Source organism: Phascolarctos cinereus, unplaced genomic scaffold (assembly GCF_003287225.1).
Source record: "Phascolarctos cinereus isolate Bilbo 61053 unplaced genomic scaffold, phaCin_HiC Scaffold_5;HRSCAF=322, whole genome shotgun sequence".
Taxonomy (NCBI): Eukaryota; Metazoa; Chordata; class Mammalia; order Diprotodontia; family Phascolarctidae; genus Phascolarctos; species Phascolarctos cinereus.
This window is the reverse complement of record NW_027555958.1, coordinates 1,407,817-1,428,269: the sequence shown is the minus strand read 5'-3', so window position 1 is coordinate 1,428,269 and position 20,453 is coordinate 1,407,817. Positions and strand designations below refer to the sequence as shown.

At 56.8% G+C, this 20,453-nt stretch overlaps 1 protein-coding gene across 1 annotated transcript in view; it reads right to left on the bottom strand.

Annotated features, from left to right (window-relative positions):
• Positions 1-20,453, bottom strand: part of LOC110198839 (collagen alpha-1(XVIII) chain) — a 63,295-nt gene that overhangs the window by 20,869 nt on the left and 21,973 nt on the right. The window contains 13 exon segments of the mRNA XM_020973357.2: positions 211-351; positions 1,057-1,083; positions 1,803-1,865; positions 2,442-2,600; positions 3,224-3,277; positions 6,137-6,223; positions 6,339-6,401; positions 7,536-7,562; positions 8,112-8,309; positions 9,734-9,819; positions 12,345-12,471; positions 14,174-14,233; positions 14,682-14,768. Of these exon segments, the coding sequence (XP_020829016.2) occupies positions 211-351; positions 1,057-1,083; positions 1,803-1,865; positions 2,442-2,600; positions 3,224-3,277; positions 6,137-6,223; positions 6,339-6,401; positions 7,536-7,562; positions 8,112-8,309; positions 9,734-9,819; positions 12,345-12,471; positions 14,174-14,233; positions 14,682-14,768 (1,179 nt within the window).

Genomic DNA, 20,453 nt, shown 5'->3' with positions numbered 1-20,453 from the left:
TTGGGGCAAAGAGCCCAGGGCTACCGGCCTCAGGAAGAAAGACCCATGGGGAAAGGGCCCTCCCTCTCAGCTAAAAAGCTGGGAAAAGTGCCTAGGAGACCAGATGGATGGGCCATGGTGGGGGCAGACTTGTGGAGGGGACATCCCCCTTCTGCACCGATGTCAATTAGCCTTCAGGAGAACAGAGAAAATGGCGGGACTCGTACTTACAAATCCAGCTGCCCAGCCTGCGCCAGGTGGCCCTGGAGGGCCAGGGGGGCCCGGCAGCCCCCGAGGGCCCATGGGTCCAGGGAGACCAGCCAAGCCTGTTTCACCAGGAGCACCAACTGGGCCGATGTCACCCTTGCTGCCCTGTGGTGGGAGGTAAGCAAGAAGGTGGGCCACTGAGCTCCCAACAGGGCCAGGCCCTCTGCTGTCCCCAGAGGGGGACCAGCCAGCAGCCCCTCCTCTCGTGGACGCCCCCCCATCTGCATCCACCCCTCGAAGAAGTCACATTCAGCAGGCACCTCCGTCCCTGCCCAAGCGACCCTGCGACGGGGGAAGGGCAAAGATTCCCACTTTCCCACATAACAGAGGAGGAGGCCAGGAGGCCGGTCAATTATCCCTTGCAGATCAGGGCCGGGCAGCTGCCCAGCAATGCCCATGGAGGCCCGGAGGGGAGGCTGCTTCACGGTCCACACCAATCTCAGAATCCCAGGGTGGGAAAGTCTTGAGTGCCACCCACTCCCCAAAGCCAGAATGTCCTTCTCCGTTCAGGGGTCAGCTAGCCTCTGCCTGGGAACCACCTTCAAGGACAGGACACTCACTACTTCCTGAAGTGGCTGGCTTCACTCTGAACAGGCAGATGGAATTGTCAGGAGTTCTTCCTCACACTGGGCTAAAACTGGACTCCTTGGCCCCAGTCCACCCCCGTCTCCCCACGTTGCTTCCATCCCTGCTCCTCAAACGTCGCAGCTGCTACCACAGCCCACTGAGCGCCCTCTCCTGCAGGCCACACATGCCATGCTTGGTCTCTCCACAACCACCCAACCCACAAAAAAGCAGCTTCCAGCCTACCTGTGGTCCTGGGGAGCCCATGTCACCCTGCCAAGAGAAGGAAGGATTAAATGGCCACCTGCCTGACGAGGAAGCATCTCGGCAGAGAGGTGACAGTCTGTCTGGAAGCACACCACGGAAGGGTGGGCCTTCTTCAGATGGTCCATGCTGGACTCTACCTACCTGTGTCAAGGGTGGGCTTCCATTTGGCGGGGAGGGGAGTGGGTGGACAGGGCAGGAATGCCAATGGGGAAGAGAGCCTTGAGGGCAGGTCTGAGTGGGCAGCTCTTGGGGGCCCACACAGGCAGCCTGCGTGGTTCCTACCCCTCAGTCTGACCCCCCCCTTAGAAATCTGGATGGGGCTTCTCAGTCAGGCCTGCCCTCTGTCCCACCCTGGCCACCGGGTGCTTGTGTCTACACAAGTCCCTGTCTTCTGGGGTGCACACACACATCTGAGGGACATGGGGTGGGGCTGGCAGGGACCTTCAAGACCACCTAATCTGACCCTCTCATTTTAGAAAGGGGGAAGGGAAGCAGCCTAGCCCTGATCCCCAAGGCATGAGTGCCAAAGGCGGGACCTGAACCCAGGACTTTCGGACTCTGAGCCAGTCATGACCCTAATGCCAGACTAGGCTCAGCAGCCTCCGCCGGGGCCCCTCCTCGCCATGGGCCCAATGACCCGTGTCTCCAGAACCCCTCACGGGCCATAGAGCTGGCCAGCCAGGCCCCAAGGGAGATGCCGGGCCCAGAATCAGGGAGCCCCTTACCCGATCTCCTTTCTGCCCTTGCTCCCCGGGCTGTCCATCCTTTCCTGGAAGGCCTGGGGGGCCCTGCAGAAGAACAGACAAAGCAAGCTGCCGTCTGTGATCAGGAGCTCATTCGGCCGGAATGTTCTCTGGCTTCCCTGTCATTTATGTGACTCCAGTGACCTCCCGGCTGTTCAGACATGGGCCGTGGGACCCTAGTGTTCTAGACTAGCAAGCACTCCTGAGGCGAGGGAGGCCACCCTCTCTTTGTAAAGAGGAAGAAACTGAGGCCCGGAAGAAGGCTGAGTGACTTGCCCAAGGTCACACTGTCAGTAAGGGTCAAACCCGGGCCCTCCAACTCTAGGGCCAGAGCTCCCTCCCCATCGCCATGGCCTCCCAGACGGGTGGCAGAATCGAGTCCTTCCACAGTAACACAGGCCAGAAGCTGACCAGCCATTCCTGAGTGAATGACTGCGAAGCCTCTGAGCTAAGTGCCCTGGACACAAAAGGTGAGCCAGCCCCGCCCTCAAGGAGCGCACACTCTAACACAATATGACAGCCTTGCAGTTAACGTCAAAAGCCGTGGATGACCATCTAGGGCATCTGGGTTAGACTTCACCCAAAGTGGAGGGGGGTGAGGAGGAAGGGCAGGGGGCTAACCGGGGGTCCTCGGAGTCCGGGGGAGCCATCTCTGCCTGGCACCCCAGGAAGGCCTGGGGGGGCGGGGCCGTCGGTGCTGTTCATTCCAAACCGCCCTGGCTCTCCTGGCAAGCCTGGCACGCCTGGAGGCCCCGGGGGCCCTGGGAAACCTCGCGGACCCTGGAGAGTGTGAACAGAAAAAATGGATGTGTCCCAAGAACGGGGCGCCTCAGAGCAGGGCAGTGCCCGAGGCGACTCCAGGGTGATCTGGGCTGTTCCTGGTTCATCCACCTCGTCCGCCTATGACACGGGGCCTCCTTTGAGCATCTTCCCCAGCCAGCCCCTCAAGAACCCATCTCCAGCCCAAGAAACACTTATTTGCCCCCAACTTTTCAGGTCCCCCCAAAGCCAGCCCCTTCCCAGGCAATGACAATCACAGGGACCACCTTCACGAGTCAGCCTCTTTCCTATCCACTCCTGTGCCCTCTTCTACTAACTGGCCTACCTTAGTAAACACTGACCTATTTTAATCGGCTGATTCACTCATTCAGCCAATACCTTCCAGATGCTTCCTTCCCCTACTTTGGGGGGCATACAAAGATAAGTAGCTTATGACCTCTCCAGAGAGCTAGACCGGGAGTACAATGAACTTGGAGGCACAGGGGACAGTGAGGGATCAGGGTCACCTGCAATGTGTCCAGAGCCACGACAGGGCCTCGGTTAACTTCTCCAACCATGTCTAAAATGGGGTCTGAGGATTACCCTTTGAGTGAATCTCCCACCCCCTTCCCAGGCCTACTTACCCGTAGACTCTCTGGGTCCCCTCCAAAGCCAGACCCTTCCATGTCGATAAAAGTCTACAAACAGAGAAAAGGGGAGGGGGGCTGTGGAGAACCACTGACATCAGCTGCCCCCAGCCCTCAGACCTAGATGAGGCAGGATACGGCGGCCAAAGGCTGTGGGTAACAAGACTTCTGGTGTTTATCTCTGGTCCTGGAGCAGAGCCTGGCCTCTTGGGGCCCAGCACAGCAGACGTCCAAGTTTTCTCAGTTACTACTGCCCCAGGGCACAGCCCACGTCCCTCATCTGGGGACCAGCCCAGCTAACTCCCAGAAGCTTGTCACCAAACCCTCAGGTGATGGTTATTTTTTCTTTTTGTTTTTGGGTTTTTTTTTTTTGGTGGGAGAGGAGAAGGCAGGCACAAAACCCCCTGAGGATTATTTACTAAGGCATGGAGGGGTTTAAGTCAGCACCAGTGGAGGGCCTCTCTCTGCCTGATGGAATCACTGGTCTCAAGTATTAAATTCTGCTCTGACCCCTTCTGGGCCACGTTCAGACAGGAGGGGCAGGGATGACTGTCCCCAAGAAGGAGGAGCAGGCGTCTCTTTGGACATGTAGGGAGCCCTGACTGCAAGGAATGGGAAGAAGGAAAATGGAGCCATGGAAAAATCAAAGGGAGGGCTAGGGAGTGTTGCCAGACAGCATCTTGAATGGGCCAAAAGCAGGGTTTGGGAGCCAAGCTGCCTAGGTCAGAGGGGAGGACACTGGAGACCTGAGAGCACTGGCTGATCAGTGACAGTCATCAGCCAATCATGATGTATGTGATGCAAGCCCACTGATGCAGCCACCCCCGAGCAGGCAGGGGAGGAGAACCTGGACAGAGCTGAGCCCAGGCCCAGGGACTGGGTGGGGGGGGAAGGGCAGCAGAGCTGGAGGGGCAGAGGGACAGAGGGGCTGGGGGGCAGAGGGACTGGAGGTCAGAGCGGGGCAGGAGAACTGGGGCAGAGGATGGAGCTGGGGCAGAGGGACAGAGGGGCTGGGGGGCAGAGGGACAGTAGAACTGGGGGGCAGAGGGACAGTGGAGTCATGGGGGCAGGGACAGTAGAGCTGGGAGGCAGAGGGACAGCAGAGCTGGGGGTCAGAGGGACAGTAGAGTTGGGGGGCAGAGAGACAGTAGAGCTGGGGGCAGAGGGACAGTAGAACTGTGGAGGCAGAGGGATAGCAGAGCTGGGGGGCAGAGGGACAGCAGAGTCAGGGGGCAGAGGGACAGTGGGGCAGAGGGACAGCGGCATCGGCGGCTTTACTTGGGCCCTGGCCCTGTGAGCTGAGAGGGCTCTGAAGCTCCAGGGTGGCTGGAAGCCAGCCTCCTTGCCAGAGCTACAGTGCCCATCAGGAAGTAAGCACTCCCAGGGGCGCACAGGCCATCCTCGGCTCTGCCCAGCCCTCCATCACCTTTTCCACGCTAACACAGCCCTTCTCTTTCCTTGTTCTCTGGGGTCTGCCCCTGTGATTTCCCAGGGGGACGCAGCCCCCTCTGCCCATGTTGCTCAGTGGCACAGGGGCTCAGCGAGCTGCCTGGGGACCTGGTCAGCTAATTGACACCCCAGAGACACAGAGCCCGTAAGTGTCAGGCAATACTTGAACCCAGGGCTTCCTGACTTCTAGCCATTAGGGAATCAGAATTTTTCCCCCTTCAGGCTGGTCCTTTCAAATGGATTCTAAATGAAGGAGACCTGCCTGGCCTCGACCATCAGCTGGAGCCAGGGAAGAAGCCTGACCACTTTAATGAGCCTTCAGAGAGAGGGGAGGCAGCTGTGGAAGAAGCCGCTTGGCCACCAAAGGACCCAGATTCCAAGTGTGTCTCTGATGCTCACTCCCCATGGAGGGCAGGCCAAGCCACCAGGGGGCACCGTAGCGCAGAGAGGAAGATCCGAGTTCAAATCAAGCTCCATTTCCTTAGCTGTACCACAGGGATTATAACAGCACCCGCCTTGTAGGTTATTGTGAGGCTCAAACGAGATAATATTTGTGAAGTGCTCTGCATAGTGCCTGGCACACAGTAGGTATCATGCAAAGGCTACCTGGCACACAGCAGGTGCCATACAAATGCTACCTGATATGGTTATGATGATTTGACTTTGAATAAGGAACCAAACCACTCTGGGCCTCGGTTTCCTCATCTATAATGGCCTCTGAGGTCCCTGTCAGCGCCAGACCAGATCTGTGACCATCGCTCTCACCTGCCAGGGTCTTCATGTCATGGGCCCATGAGATTGGGCTGAGGGGGCTGGGAAGACTCCGGCCAGATTGGGAGCTGGGTGGGGAGGAGGGGGCAGGGTGGCTGCTTCCAGGTCTAAGGGGCTGACAGCTGGCCCAGGCCTGCCACTTTCCTGCCCTGTTCAACCCTACCCTCTCCTCCACAGCGGGAGATAAGATGCCAAGGGGCCATTTAGGCCCGGGGTCAGGACAGGCAAGGACAGCTGCCTCTGGCAGAGGCTGGAGGCCCGCTTAAGGGGGCACTGTTGCAGGGACAATTGCTCAGATATGGACCAGGCTCAATGGCCTCAAAGGTCCCTCCAGCCCTGGGCCCCCTGCACAGAGCTCCACAGGCCCCATGGGCTGTACAATGCTTGTTGGGATCACTGCCGTACGAGGACCCTGAAAGCCAGCCTCCCTGGGAGCAGGTGTGAGAGCAGGTGTGAGGGCAGGCGGCCAGCCTCGTCCGAGGCCATCTGCTGGCCTGGCTTCTCCCACTGCCTCTGGAAAGGGCCTTGCCATGGACTGAGCTGTTCAGCAGAGACTTTTATCCCATTTCAGCCATTAGTGATAACAAAACCAAATCCTGTTTCCCAACAGGCCAGCCAAAGGCAGGTTCCCTCCTGAGGTTCTCAGATCAATGTATCTTTTGTGGGAGATGCCAAAAAGCGGTGACTTACCAACTTGTCAGGTCTGAAAGCAGGTCCAGGAGGTCCTGGGGGCCCTGGTGGGCCAGGTGGGCCCCTCGGCCCAGTGCCAGGATCTCCCTGTTAACAAAGAATAACATGTCACGGGGATCTGCCACCCCTCAGGCTTGGCAGGGAAGTCTTCCCACGTCCCTAACCCCATGCTGCCCCTCCCTGTCCCCTCAGGAAGCCTCACCTTGTCGCCCTTGGGCCCCACATCTCCTGGAGTTCCTGGGAAACCCTGAGGCCCCATCTCACCCTAGAAGGAGGAAGACAGGAAGAGGTGACCGAACTTCCCATGATGGATGAGTGCCAGGAAGATCAGTCAGACAAGATAGTGTGTCTCTTGCACATGTTCTTTTGTACCCATTACACAGAATAGCGCCTCATTGTCCCCCACAAGTCAGGCCACTCTCCCTTCACAGATGAAGCAATTAAGAAGCAGCCTTCCCAAGACTCATCTGTGAGTAACCAGTGAGCTAGGGGATAGGGCAAGACGACAGAGACTCCCCCATGATTTCACCAGTACCTTGCTGCTGATAGCAGCCCCTTCTGGGCTCCACTCTGCTGGGGTCTGCAGGCATGGCTGGGACCAAAGTGATCCATGAGGAGCAGCCCATGACCAAACCTGCCCCACACATACTGGGCATGTCACAGTGAAGGATTGGGGGGTCACTTTGGGGACGAGATTGTGCTTTGCCATAGCCTAATTCTGTATGATTCCGTGCATGTCTTAGAGGGAAAGGAGTGCCCCATGATCACCAGTGATAACTCAGAGGCAAGAAGCCATGCATGACATGCATGATAGGGACAGGAATCCCAGCTGGGCAGCCCAGGGGCAGCACTGGTCCCCAGAAGCGGGCAGGCCTGCCTTCCGAGGGCTGAGCAGAGCCTCCGTGGAAGCCTGGAGCAAAGACCCTGGAAGGAGCAGCCGGCTATAGGCGGCTTCAGTGGCAGCAAGGCCCACGTGATGGCCCCTCTGGCCCACCCACAGGAGCCAGACCTTCAGGCCCTTGGTGTGCAGACTGCCTGCCTCGCTGGGCTACCCTTGAGGGGCAAGCACAGGGTATGATCCACTTGTTCACTGGAAAAGGCCATGACTGTGTTTTGTCAATATCTTTGCACAGACAGAGCCTAAAGTGATTTCCCAAACTCAACAGACATTCTGTCACTTTTACATTCAAAGGAGAAAGTGTCCGATAAACTTGAAGAGCAAAACGACTTTAGACAAGAACAGCTGGGAAAACCAGAAGGCCTTTTGGCAGAGATTGGGGTGAGATCAACATCTCACACCACATATCATGGCAAATTCCAAGAGGAATGTGTAACCTGGATATTTTAAATCATGCTTTTAAAAAAAGAAAAATCAAAGAGGAGAAAAGGGAAAACTTACAGGTTTTCCATCCTCACCAGGATCACCCTAGAGTGGGGTGAGAAAAGACATGAATGAGAGTAAGTAGCAACTGGTAATTATGTCTTGGAATGGGGTTTCCCCACGTTCCTCGGGGGACTTACAAAGGAAAGGTAAGGAAATGAGCTTTTATTTTCACGTATGGAGAAGTTGGATATGCCAGCTTCTGGGGAAAGGCAAAGCTCCTTCACTTGGCCATAGGGAGAAGAAACCTTTACTTCTAATTCTCCAAGGTGGGAAAGAGGACCCCCTCCCTTCCTTCAGCAGAGAAGGTGAAACTCCTTGGTTAATAGCCAGCTTCATGGTATCCTCCATGAGGCATGCTCCAGCCTGCCTGCTGCCACAGTGAGCTCCCAGTCTCTCCTAGGGCTTTCAAAGGCCCCTTGCCATCTTGGTTAGCCTACATTCCCGTGAGGCAAGCAGGAAATGAACACAGGAGCCTCATGGCATCGTTCAGGAGGAATCTGCTGTGGCCACTTCATTTCCCAGATTAAGGTAACCCACTGACCTTAAGAAAGGGCCCCAGACTATGAGGAATGGCATGAAACATTGACTTACAGGCTCTCCATTCTTCCCAGGGGGTCCAGTAGGCCCTGGGGGTCCTTGTGGCCCAGGCACCTGCTGCACCGTGGAACCATCTGGACTCGGGATAGCAGGGCCGGCGGGTCCCTGGGGACCAACAGGTCCAGGTGGGCCCTGGACCCCAGGTTCACCTTTCTGTCCCTTCAAGCCTGGAGACATGTATCTGGTACCTTCCTAAGGAGACAAGGGCACAAATTCAGGGAAAGTCACCAGTCCAAACGTCCAGCGGCCAAGATTGACAGGTGGCTGCTCTTTCTAGACAAGTGCAGAAAAATCCTCCTTGGATCTCATCTGAATGAGATCTCATCATAGTGACTACTGGGGGGTCTCCTACCGCAAAGTCTTCTCCAGCTGGTGTGTTTGAGGAGTGTAACACCAAAGTTGGAGTCCTCCAGATGGGAAGGATGCCTATCCATTCCCTTTTAGCCAGGCTCTTCCCGCCTGGCCACCTTGCCACACCCATTCCTGCCCCACATCTAACAGGGAGCTAGCACCCAAGACAGCCAGAGAGCTCCTCGCTGACTGGGCCAAGATGAACTGCGTCCTCAGGGCCTCAAAGAGCAGGCAGGTATGATTGGTGAGCCTCTGCTAGAGAGCCATGAAAGGTTATGGGAATGGAGGAAGCCTTTCCAGATCAGAAGTGAGGCTTTCTAGAGGCTCATTAGAAACAGCAAATGGTCATTTTAAAATATAGATTGATTTTGGGCTTTGGATGGGCTTAGCCCAAACACCTCCTCATGACCTGCTCCCTGACAGAGACAGACTCAGGGATTCTTGGGGGCATCTGCTCCAATCCATACCTGGTTCAGAATCTCTTGTCCAGTAGGTCCCCCAGAAATGCTCACCCAGCTAGGGCTTGAAGACCCTCCCAAAAGGACCACAGACTGAGTAAGAAGAGCTAATGTTTTACAGAACGCTCCCTATGTGCCAGGCACTGGGCTAAACACTCTACAACTAATACCTCATTAATCTTCACAACAACTATGGTCCTACCATTATCCCCATTTTACAGATGAGGAAACTGAGACAAACCAAGGTTAAGTGATTTGCCCAGGGTCACAGAGCTAGTAAGTATCTGAAGCCAGATTTGACCTCAGCTCCTCAGCTGCCAGAGCCCAGGCTTTTTCCCACTACATCAAGGGGAACCCTCCACCAGCCCATTCCATGGCCAGCCAGCATTAATTGGGAGGGAGATTTCTTGCCACCAAGTCCCCATCTGACTTTATGGTAAGCAGAGCCCTCTTGTCTCAGGCCAGGCAGGGGAGCATCTGTCTGCAGGGAGATACCTTCCCCTTCCTAGACTGACCAGACCCCAGAGACATCCCCAGTGGAGGCAGTAACTAAATGCTCTGGTTTCCCAGGTCCTCTTGCCAAGCTGTGGCCTGCCTGAGTAAGAATGACTCTGGGAACCCCTCCAGGTCATGGGAGTAGTGAAATTGGAGAGTGGGACTTGCCTGAGCCCCCCGCCTGGAGCCTGGAGACAGTGAGGTACAGCAGCTGCTCCCCCCGGTCTAGGCACGGACTTCGGTGGTCAGGGTGGCCACCTGCACTTACATTGAGGGGAGAGTAGAGAATGGGTGCCTAGCCCTGGGCCTCACCTCTGTTATTCTTCTGGCCTGGTCCAGTGTCCCTTCAGGCCTTGTGGGGCCTCTAGCCCCCTCCTCTCCACGGGAATCAAGCCGAGCTGGAAGGTGAAATGAGAACAAAGCCATGGATGGTGGCCAGGCCCTTTGAGGCGACCCTCACGGGTCCACCCTTGGCAGCCAAGTCAACATCGGGAGCCTGCTGGCTGGAGCCAGAATCTCAGGAGTGCTCACTGGAAGGGCCCTCGGGGGCCACACAGCCCAAGACGCTGCTTGTACAAAGCAGGCCACTGGGGCCGGGGGTGGGCCACACCTAGGATGTGGCAGGGCTGCCAGCCAGCTCACCAACCCCCAAAGCCTTGGGTGCTCGGGACCATCAGAGGACCCCAAATGTGGATCTGAAAGGGACCCTAAAGGCTGGGTCAAGGCCTCTTTTTAGCCACGCTCATAGTCACATGGGCGGTAAATGCAGGGTCCAGTATCCAAGCTCATTATAGGGCCAGAGCCATGGCCTGGAGGCTGGGCAGCACCCTGCCAATGCAGCCAATGTGGCTGATATGAGTTGAGGCCTGGAAGCTGGGCACTGCCCGGAGCCAGGAGGCAAAGACTCGGGCCAGCCACATTGCCATAGCAAGGCTGCCCAGAGGCCAGGCCTCAGAAACTGGCATCTTTTTAAAGTAAATTTTCATTGATCCTCCATTCCAATATCCCTCCACGTCCCCCCTACACACACACCTCCCTCATGGAGCCATACTTTATAACAAGAAAGGAGAAAATAGTTCAGAGGAAAAAACAAACAAAAGTAAAACTTGTTCATGCATCCAAAAACCCAGACCTGACTGAATGAAACACAAGTGGTTGGAATCCATCAATACCCCTAAACTAAAATTTCTTTCCCTATTGAACAGATCTGAGTTTCCCAGTAGGTGTCTGCCCCAGATTTCTTTATCAGCCCTGCCCTTCAAAGGCTGACTGAATAGCCCACAGGGAATGAGGAAATAGAAGGGGGAAACTTGTTCCTAATTGAATAATTCATTATTAATAGGAGAAAGAAATGATCCTTTCTTTCTTAGGACCTGATTTGAATCACAGTTGTTACTTAATGTCCATGAGACCTTGATCACCAAGAACATTTGGTTGAATCTAACAATAGGACAACATTTCAAAGGGGAAAAAAGTAAAGTCTCACAGCGGAGTTCAAAAATTCAAGGTCACTAGTACAAAAGAGAGAAGGCGTAGCACTCTGCTTCCACAGCCCCTCACCTTGCCAAGAAGCTGGGGCACCCAGTGACCAGGCTGCCCCTTCAAGGCCATGAACTTCACTGCTCCAGGAGCCCAGCTCCTGGCTGGGACCAAGTGTAAAAGACAGGAAGACACTTGGAGCTGAAAGGGTCCCAAGAAAGCCTGGAGCCCAGCTGCCATGCTTTGGAAAGGAGGAGACTCTGACCAGAAGTACAGGAGGCACAAAGGAGGCCCAGGGAGGCCCAGTGGTTTGCCCAGGGTCACAAAGCCCAGAAGAGCCTCGGGGGGGATTCAAAGCCTATCTTCTCTTCCCTCTCCCCGTGCTGCCCGTGAGGCCCTGCCTGCACCCTCCCTCCTGTGACCCTGCACGGCTGCCAAGGTGGGAAGGCTCACGGGCAGAGGGCATCTCCTTGTCAGGTGAGGTCCCGGGCTGCATTCCCCAGAAGCCGGGGCAGGAACAGAGCACAGATTGGGCAGTGTGTCCCTTGGTCAGCCCACCAGGGGGCACTGGTGCCCTTCCCTGAAAGGCTGGGACCAGCCTGGGCCGCACCAAGTCCCCAACACCTGGGGGCTCCTACATGGCTCCCTGGAGGCTTTCAGGCGTCGGTCAGACTGACAGATCTCAAACAGAGCCATCTTCTCTCCTGGGCAAAGTGGCCAGCAGACAGCCAGAATCAGGGGGCCCACGCTGAGCTAAGCTGGCCAAGGCTTCCAAGCCAGCCCCGACATGCCCCAATGGGCTCCTTTGGTGGCCTCTCCTTAGATGTGTGACCTTGGACAGGCTGCTGCCCTCTCTGGGCCTCTGGCCTCCTAGCTGTCCCTGAGATCCCATCCCCCCATGGCTGCCTTTCTGCCCCATATGGCTTGGCAAGGCCGTGGGCATGGCCCTTCCTTCTGCGGCCACCTCCTGCCCTCCCTGGAGGTCACCCTCCCTCCCCGGGTCTCTGGGTAGGGGGAAACGAGGTAAGGCAAAAGGAGGATCATGGCTCTGGAACCCAAAGAGACGTCAGAGGCCTTTCCATTCAGCTCCCAAATGTTTATAGGCAAGGAAACCAAGGCACAGAGCGGTTAAGCCGCCTGCCACACGGGAAGGAGGCACCAGAGGTGCTTCATTTCAGAGCTGGTGCTGTGCCCAGTGCACCACCCCGCCCACTGCCTCTCACCCATGAGACAGAAGTGAACATTCCAATGTCTCCGACTTGCCTTGATTTTCCCGGAGAACTAACCCTGAGCCAGTGCTGACAGCAGGGCACGGTGCCCTTTGCGGCCCGGGCTGCTCCCTGGGCCTTGTGTCTACCTCGCAGGTGAAGGGCCCCCCCCCCAGGACCAACCCTGTAAGGCCCCCGGCCAGGGTCTCATTAGCCTTCATTCAAGGCTGTGTTACCTCCTGAGGAAGATACGTGGGCGCCCTCCACCTTGACAAGGCCCGGCTGCAAACTCATGGTGGTCGTGTCCAGGGGCAGCAACGTGACTGGAGGAGGCATGGGGAGGCTGGGTGACAGGGGAGGCCCCTAGGGCAGAAGAGGGAGAGGTTGGGAGAGAAGAAAAGGTGAAGTTTCCCATTTCATGCAGCTGAGGCCAGAGGACCTGGGAAACACAGGGGGTGGTCCCTCAGTCTCCGTCTCCAACTCTGTCTCTCTGTCTGTCTCTCTGTGTCTGTCTGTCTCTCTCTGTCTCTGATTCTTTCTCTGTCTCTGTCTTTGTCTCTGTCTCTGTCTCTCTCTCTTCCTCTCTATCTTCGTCTCTTTCTGTGTCTGTGTCTCTGTCTCTCTCTGTCTCTCTTTCTCTCTATCTGTGTCTCTGTCTCTGTCTCTCTTTCTGTGTCTCTGTCTCTCTTTCTGTCTCTGTCTCTCTCTCTGTCTCTGTCTCTCTATCTCTGTTTCTGTCTCTCTTTCTTTCTCTGTCTCTCTCTCTGTCTCTCTGTGTCTCTGTCTTTCTCTGTCTCTCTCTCTGTCTCTCTTTCTGTGTCTCTATCTCTGTCTGTCTCTGTCTCTTTCTGTCTCTGTCTCTCTCTCTTCCTCTCTATCTCTGTCTCTCTGTCTCTGATTCTCTTTCTCTGTCTCTCTGTCTCTCTCTCTGTCTTTGTCTCTCTGTCTCTGTCTGTCTCTGTCTCTGTCTATCTCTGTCTCTGTCTCTCTGTGTCTCTGTCTCTCTGTCTCTCTCTCTCTATCTGTCTCTCTTTCTGTGTCTCTGTCTCTGTTTCTGTCTCTCTATCTCTGTCTCTGTCTCTCTCCCTGTGTCTCTGTCTCTCTCTGTCTCTCTCTCCATCCCCTGCTCCAACATCTCTCTGATGACGGGCTCTATGCTGCTCTTGCCATGTATGTCTTCACCAATTAGTCTTCCTTAGGCAGTGGGAGAGGCTGGGTCAGTGTCTACTCAGCACCCACGTCTTGTGTAAGTAGGTCGAGGCTCCCATTTCTGGTCTTTTCCTCTGACTTGCTGCTGATGTTGATGGCTGCGCTCACTGATGGCAGTGTGACTAGTCAGACACGCGATGTGAAAACAACTCCCACAGACTGAGAAGAAATGGGCAGAACTAGACAGGCAGAGGACTCCCTCAACTCTGACATTCTGTAATCCTGCCCACGGTCACGTGCAGCACGCATTCAAGGAATTTACAGGAGGTCATAATTAGAGGTGGAAGCAGGAGTGTACTGGGGCCAGCTCGAACCCGACAGAGAGAGACAATTGTTAAATGTTCAGAGCGAGCGTTTACGCCTCAGAAATTGGCAAATATTACAAAGCAGGGCTTGTTTGCTGTTTTGTGACTGTCTAGACTTAAAGTGGTGAAAAAGTATGCTATTGATGCAGCTTAAACACAAATGTATATCGCCTGTACTTCTTCCCCCAAAGAGCCGGTTGTTAAATGTTTACCAGCACACCTTTGGGTGGAAGGTGACCAGAGCAAGCATCTAGTCTACACTTGCTCATTTTATGAAGGATGAGCCCGAGGTAAAGAGAGAGACGCACTGTCCCCAATTACTCAGCTGTGCGATAGACCTTAAATAACTATAAATGCTGTTAATATCATTATCATTGTTGTTGCTGTTAAGGTCACAAACTCCCTGCCACACATAGACACACAAGATACATGTATGTGCATGCCCCCACATGCAACATACACACCACGCAGACACATGTATGCACATACCTGCACAGCACACATGTGACTCACATGTGCGCATACATCTGCTCAGGTTCCCCCAGACTTACCATGTCTGACCCTGAGGGTCCTCCCTGCTCGTCCGCTCCACTTCCAAAGTCTCCAGACGCCTAGATTGTTTCAAAATAAGAAAGAACAAAGACGGGTCCAGAGGAGCGCCATGCCCAGGAGCCCCAGGGAACGCTTGACATCCCGGGTGGGCCGCCTCTCAGAGCCCAGGTCTGGCCCAGCCCAGCTAGGCCGGACCTCCCTGGTGACTAGACACTTCTCACAGTATGTCCAAAGTTGTGTGCCCAGAGTGAGGGATTCACAGACAAAGCAAACACACACAGCCCCTGCCCTCAGGAAGCTTTCACTCTACCAGGGGTCCAACAAGGAACCAGAGAAGTAAGTGTCGGAGGGAGGAGCTGGGGGCGGGGCCCCGGACTTCCTCTGGGTCTGGGAGCACAATGATGCCTGCACAAACGCCTGGCCTCTTGCCCCCCGAGAGCACAGCGATGCCCACTGGGTACAGGGAAGGCTGTCCCGGGCCCAGCGACCAAGGTGGGGAGCACTCACGCCGTCACTGTCATCATCGTCATCATCAAGACACTGCAGCAGAGTCACCCGAGGGTCCCCTCGCATCTTTAACTCGGAGATCACCCCCTGAGCAAAGAAGGAAGCAAAGAAACGTCACAAGGAGCCCCGCGACGCTCGGCTGGGGGTGCCCAGGGATAGTGGCCATGTGAGATGGGAAGGCCACAGACAGAGCGGTGCCCCTGAGCCTCCCCATGGAGCCTGGGCTGTCCCACTCCAGCGACCAATCACGAACTTCCGAGAGATTGTGCTGCCTGGAGGAGGTGCCGTCTAGGAGGGGGGACTGAGAACCTGTGTGGACAGCCCGGGGGAGGGTGCAGCTTTGGAGGCTGAGGCCCTGTGTTCAAACCCTGCCTTTTGTGGTAGGTGTGAGCGGAGGCCTCCACTTCCCTCTCTGTAAAATGAGAGGGTTACAGGTGGACTCTGAACCTTCTGGCTCAGGAACCAAGTGGTGCCTGGTCAGGGCCCGAGGAGGCCGACTTCCCAGAGGTCTCTCATCAGTATCGTGGTCGACACTATACAAATGAGTGTGTGTAATGGGTTGGGGGGGATTCCCCAGATCCCAGCTCTTTATATCACATGGAAACCGTGAAGGGGAGAGGACAGAGAGCCGGCCTCGGGGCCAGGAAGACCCAGAATCCCTCCAGCCCAGCGGCTGGGGGCTCCAGGCGGCTTGCAGGGAAGGTGCCCACTCCAGTTCTACGGGGACCTGCCTGCCTCATGACATCCCAGGCCCAGCTCCCCATTTCTGCTTCTTTCACCGCCTTGAAAACCCCTCTGATGGCAACATTCTTTGGGAATCGCACCAAGAGAAATGTTAGCTCCGACTGCCCAAATGAAGGCGAATCTGGGCCCCCGGCCTAGGCTCCCACCAACCTGTCTACCCCCCACACTGAATGCCTATCCCCACAGCTGCTCCTCTCCCCCAGCCCTCCTCATCCCCTCCAGCCCCAGGACAGCCAGGGGATGGCCGGGGATAGTGGAGGCCAGAGATAATGAAGGCCAGACCATCCCCCCGATCCCTCCTCATCCCACCCAGCCCCAGGACAGCCAGGGGATGGCGGGGGCCAGACCACCTTCCCAGAAAGAGGAAGGAGGCCAGAGGAGAGATTGGGAGCCTTCCTCCATTTTGATCAAACCTGAATTGCCAAGGAAAGACGGGGTCCACAAAGAACAGTCCCTGCTTTTGTCCTGCCCTTACCATGAATGCTGGGCCCCAGGGGCTTGGACGCCATCCCTTCCTCAGGCCCTGTGCGCCTGACCACCTGTGGAGCTGTGAGCTGAGGAAGGGGGCACCTAGGTAAGGGGGCCAGGTGCAGCCCCGTGAGGTGCAGGTCCCCACGTCGCTCCCCCAGCCTTCTGGCGGCATCCCTGAGGGCACCCCACTGGCCGGGCCTAGCGCAGCAGCTGGCATGTCGCTGGCCTCTTAGCCCTCCTTCTGGCTACTGGACCATCCACCTCCTTCTCCTGACAATCACGGAATCTCAGAGCTGGAAGGGGCCTCCAGGGATGTCTAGTCCAACTGGGGCTGAGAAGCCCTCTTCAACATCCCTGGCACGTTACCATCCCATTCCTGCTTGAAGACCTCTAGTGAATGGGGAGCTCATCACCTCCCCAGGCAGCCCATGCCTCGGTGGGACAGTTCTCGATTTTAGGAAGTTATCCCCGGATTAGGGGCTACAGTCACTAGAGGTCTGGACCATACATCCTACTGGACATTTCCACACACAGCAGGGCCATGGCAAGGTAGAGAACAGCTCACAGCATCTACACCTCCCGGGAGTATGGTGGCAAATAAGACCAGAGAGTGCCATGTCACCGCCTCCCTCAAGAGCCCCCCAGGCTCCCCCTGGCCTCAAGGCAGGGCCAGCATGGCCTCTCTGTTCTGGTTCCCAGCTACCTCCTGACCCATTTCACGGGTCCTTTACTCGACCTTCCAGCCCTATGGGCCTTCCGGCTGCTCCCCCACCAGGTCTCCATCTCTGGGTGCCCCCACACCATCTCTGTCTCTTGGGGTCCCCATCATCCTTGGAGGCCCAGCTCTTCCAGCCCCATCTCCCTCGGCCCCCCTACTGGCTAGGGTGTGCCCCCTCCTGGGTAGCTGGGGGGCCCCTCCCCACCCCCTTTTCACCACAGAAGGTCAGGCCTGACATACAGCAGGAGCTTCATCAATGCTGATAACTAAAGTGGCAAAGAGAGAGGCCGCCTCATCCATCCCTTCTCACTGGAGCAGAGGAGGGAGGACAAGGGTGGCTTCAGGAAAGTACTGAGGGGTGAGAGCTGGGGGGACTAGCGACAGAGCCTCAATATTCTCAGGAAAGGAGGAGACCGGGGCGTGGCTGAGAGGGAGAGAGGCCTAGCTGAAGCTGGGGTGGAGTGGGGGGCTGGGAGAGAGAGGAAAGGGCTTAGAGTTGGGGGCAGGGCTGGGGGAGAGAGGAAAGGGCTTGGAGGGGGGCAGGGCTGGGGAGAGAGGAAAGGGCTTGGAGGGGGGCATGGCTGGGGAGAGAGGAAAGGGCTTGGAGTTGGGGGGCAGGGCTGGGGGAGAGAGGAAAGGGCTTGGAGTGGGGGGCAGGGCTTGGGGAGATAGGAAAGGGCTTGGGGGGGCAGGGCTTGGGGAGAAAGGAAAGGGCTTGGAGAGGGGGGCTGGAGGAGAGAGGAAAGGGCTTAGAATAGGGGGCAGGGCTGGGGGAGAGAGGAAAGAGCTTGGAGTGGGGGGCAGGGCTGGGGAGAGAGGAAAGGGCTTGGAGTGGGGGGCAGGGCTGGGGAGAGAGGAAAGGGCTTAGAATGGGGGCAGGGCTGGGGGAGAGAGGAAAGAGCTTGGAGTGGGGGGGCAGGGCTGGGGGAGAGAGGAAAGGGCTTGGAGTTGGAGGGGAGGGCTGGGGGAGAGAGGAAAGGGCTTGGAGTGGGGGGGCAGGGCTAGGGGAGACAGGAAAGGGCTTGGAGTGGGGGGCAGGGCTGGGGGAGAGAGGAAAGGGCTTGGAGTGGGGGGGCAGGGCTAGGGGAGACAGGAAAGGGCTTGGGGGGGCAGGGCTAGGGGAGAGAGGAAAGGGCTTGGAAGACTCTGGGGGCCTGGGATCAAGAAGCAGCAATGAAGAAAAAGACTCCTGAGGAAGTGTGAAGACTCAGGCCAAGAGAAAGGGCAGGAATTTCCAATTTCCTGACCAAGGAAATATTAATCACCCTCATCTTTCAGGGACACCCCACCCAGGGGTGCTGTCTACCAGGCAGCACTTTGTTATCCTGACTCAAAGTTCCTCATTTCACAGATGAAGGAAACTGAGGCCCAGAGAGGGGGGAGGGAAGGTGAATCACAAACCCAGAGGTCAATGTTCTATCATCCCCCTCCCCCGCAGCCACACCATCTGCCCTCCAGGCAGTGCCCCCTCCCCCCAGGTCCCCCATCCTCTGCACCCGCAGCATCAGTGTCAGGGCCTCCTGGGCTGTCCGTGTCATAGAAGCCACACCTCCCCCCCATCAACTCTCACCTCCTCCCTTATCTCACTCTCACTGCACTGGGTGTGGTGGGGTCTTGCTTTCACCATCTCGGGAATGCATATAAGGGTGTCTGGATGGAACTTGGCTCCAAAGCTGACAGATGCCCCTGCCCCCATCTGGAGACAAGGCTGCCTGGGGCCAGGCCCCCTCCCAACCTGGGGGTCTACGGTGAGACACCCAGGTGCCCCTCAGATCGTGGAAGTGGTCTGCAGGAGCTGGGCAAGCCAACTGAGGCACCTCCTCGGGCTCAGGGGCAGCTCCTATGGCAGACCCCAAGGAAGCAGACTTTGAATCCATGAAGGGAGCTGTGCCAGGACAAGAAGGAGGATGCAGGGGCAAGAAGCCCTGGGTCCACAGGTCAGCTGTCACTGGCTGGGAGAGCCGGGGCCAGGCAGCTCCCCGGGTCAGGGAGGCCACAGGAGACAAGCTCATTCACATGCCAGCAGCTGCAGAGCTGACTTCCAGCTTCCTCGCCTCCCCCAACCCTGCCGGGGCAGGGCAGAAAAAGCTGCCCCCAAGGAGACCCAGCTGGCTACAGACAAAGGCAGATGCTGCAGACAAGGAGACCAGAGAACAAAGTCAAGAGCCTCTGGAAGGAATCAGACCTAGCTCCCCGAGGCGCCATGCAGAGCCTGGTTCCCCACCCCAGAGCGGTACTGGCCAGAGGCCAGGACTGCAGCCTCCCTGGTGTGGGCAGAGGGTGGGGGCAGCACAGACTTCTAGATCTGGGTTCCCAAACACTATGCAGAGGCTAGCTGGGGAAAGAGCAAGACTGGGTCCCTCCCACTCCCCTTTCCCAAGCCTTGTCCCCACTTCACTGAGATTTCTCTCTCCAAGGTCACCCGCCATCTCTGAGCCTCTCAGTCCAAGGGCCTCGTCCTGTATCTCTGCACATGGGACCCTACTGATCACCCCGCCTCCCTCGGCTTCAGGGACACTGCTGTCCCTGGCTGACCACTCACTCTCAGGCTTCTTACCCCAACACCCACCAAGTTCCAAGACTCCACCTGGGTCCCTCCACTCCTTACAGCCCCTCCCTCATGGTGATCTCATCCAGTCCAACTCAGTCATTTAGTAACAAGTCTGTATCAGGGCTCTGCCCAGAACATCAGTCCCGATCCCTGCCTGCCTGCTGGATGGGCCTGGAGGCCCAGAGGTATCTCAGACTCAACGTGCCCAGCCCTGCCTGCTCCCTCCCACCGGTCCCTACTTCTGTCAGGCATCACCGTCTTTCTTCCACCTGGGTTCCCATCCTCATCTCCCTACGCACACTCCCCTCCTATCTCCAATCTGTGGCCAAATCTTATCTTTTCTACCTTCCCCAAATCTCTTCTAGACACCATGGGCACCCCCGGGGCGGGGTCCTCCTCTCCTTGTGCCTGGACCACAGACTCCTGCAGCCTGCTGGCCCGTCTCCCTGCCCCTCCTCACTCAGATGTGTCTGTCCTTCACTCAGCTGCTGAAGGGACCTGCCTAGTGTGGGCCTGATCGCCTTACTGCTTCCTAAGAAATGCCTGAGGCTCCTTATTACCTCCAGGAAAAAGTCAATCCTGCTCTGCCTTGTGGCTTAAAGCAGCGCCTCCTCCCTGCAGCCCCCAATCTAGATCCCTCCACCTTTCCTGCCTCATCTCATATTAATCCCCCCCAAGACCTTTGTGTTCCAGCTGGGCTGGCCTGCTGCCTTCCTTCCCTCATCCATGGAGAGCCTTCTTACCCCCTTGGAATTCCTGCTATCCTCCAAGGTTCAATTCACCTGCCACCTCCTCCAGGGAGCCCTCCCTGATTCCTCCAGATGGGAGGTTCCCTCTCTCTGGTGGAAACCACCTTGCCATCTTTGCAGCCGTCTCCACTGACTTAGCAGGGTCTGGGCTGCACCTTTGTGGCACGCGGCAAACACCTGGAGGGTAGGGGCTGTCTCTTACTTTTCTCTTTGTATTGCCAGAGCTCAGCGCAGGCCTCTGCACAGAATAGGCTTCCTAAGTGGTTTTTCATTCACTTATTTATTCACTCACTCATTCATTCTTCCATCCATCCATCCATCCATCCATCCATCCATCCATCCAACCACTCAGGGGGCATCCTGGGGGAGCTCACAGAGGAGAAGGAAGTAAAAAGGCAGGCTGTTGTCAGCATCTCACGCTTCCTCGGGGAGGGGGGAGGGGATGGGCCAGTGACCAGCCACCACCTGGCCAGCGGGGAACTTTGAGCCTCCCTAGCCTTGCGATGGCCTGACAGGAGGATGAACACCAGGAAGCGGCC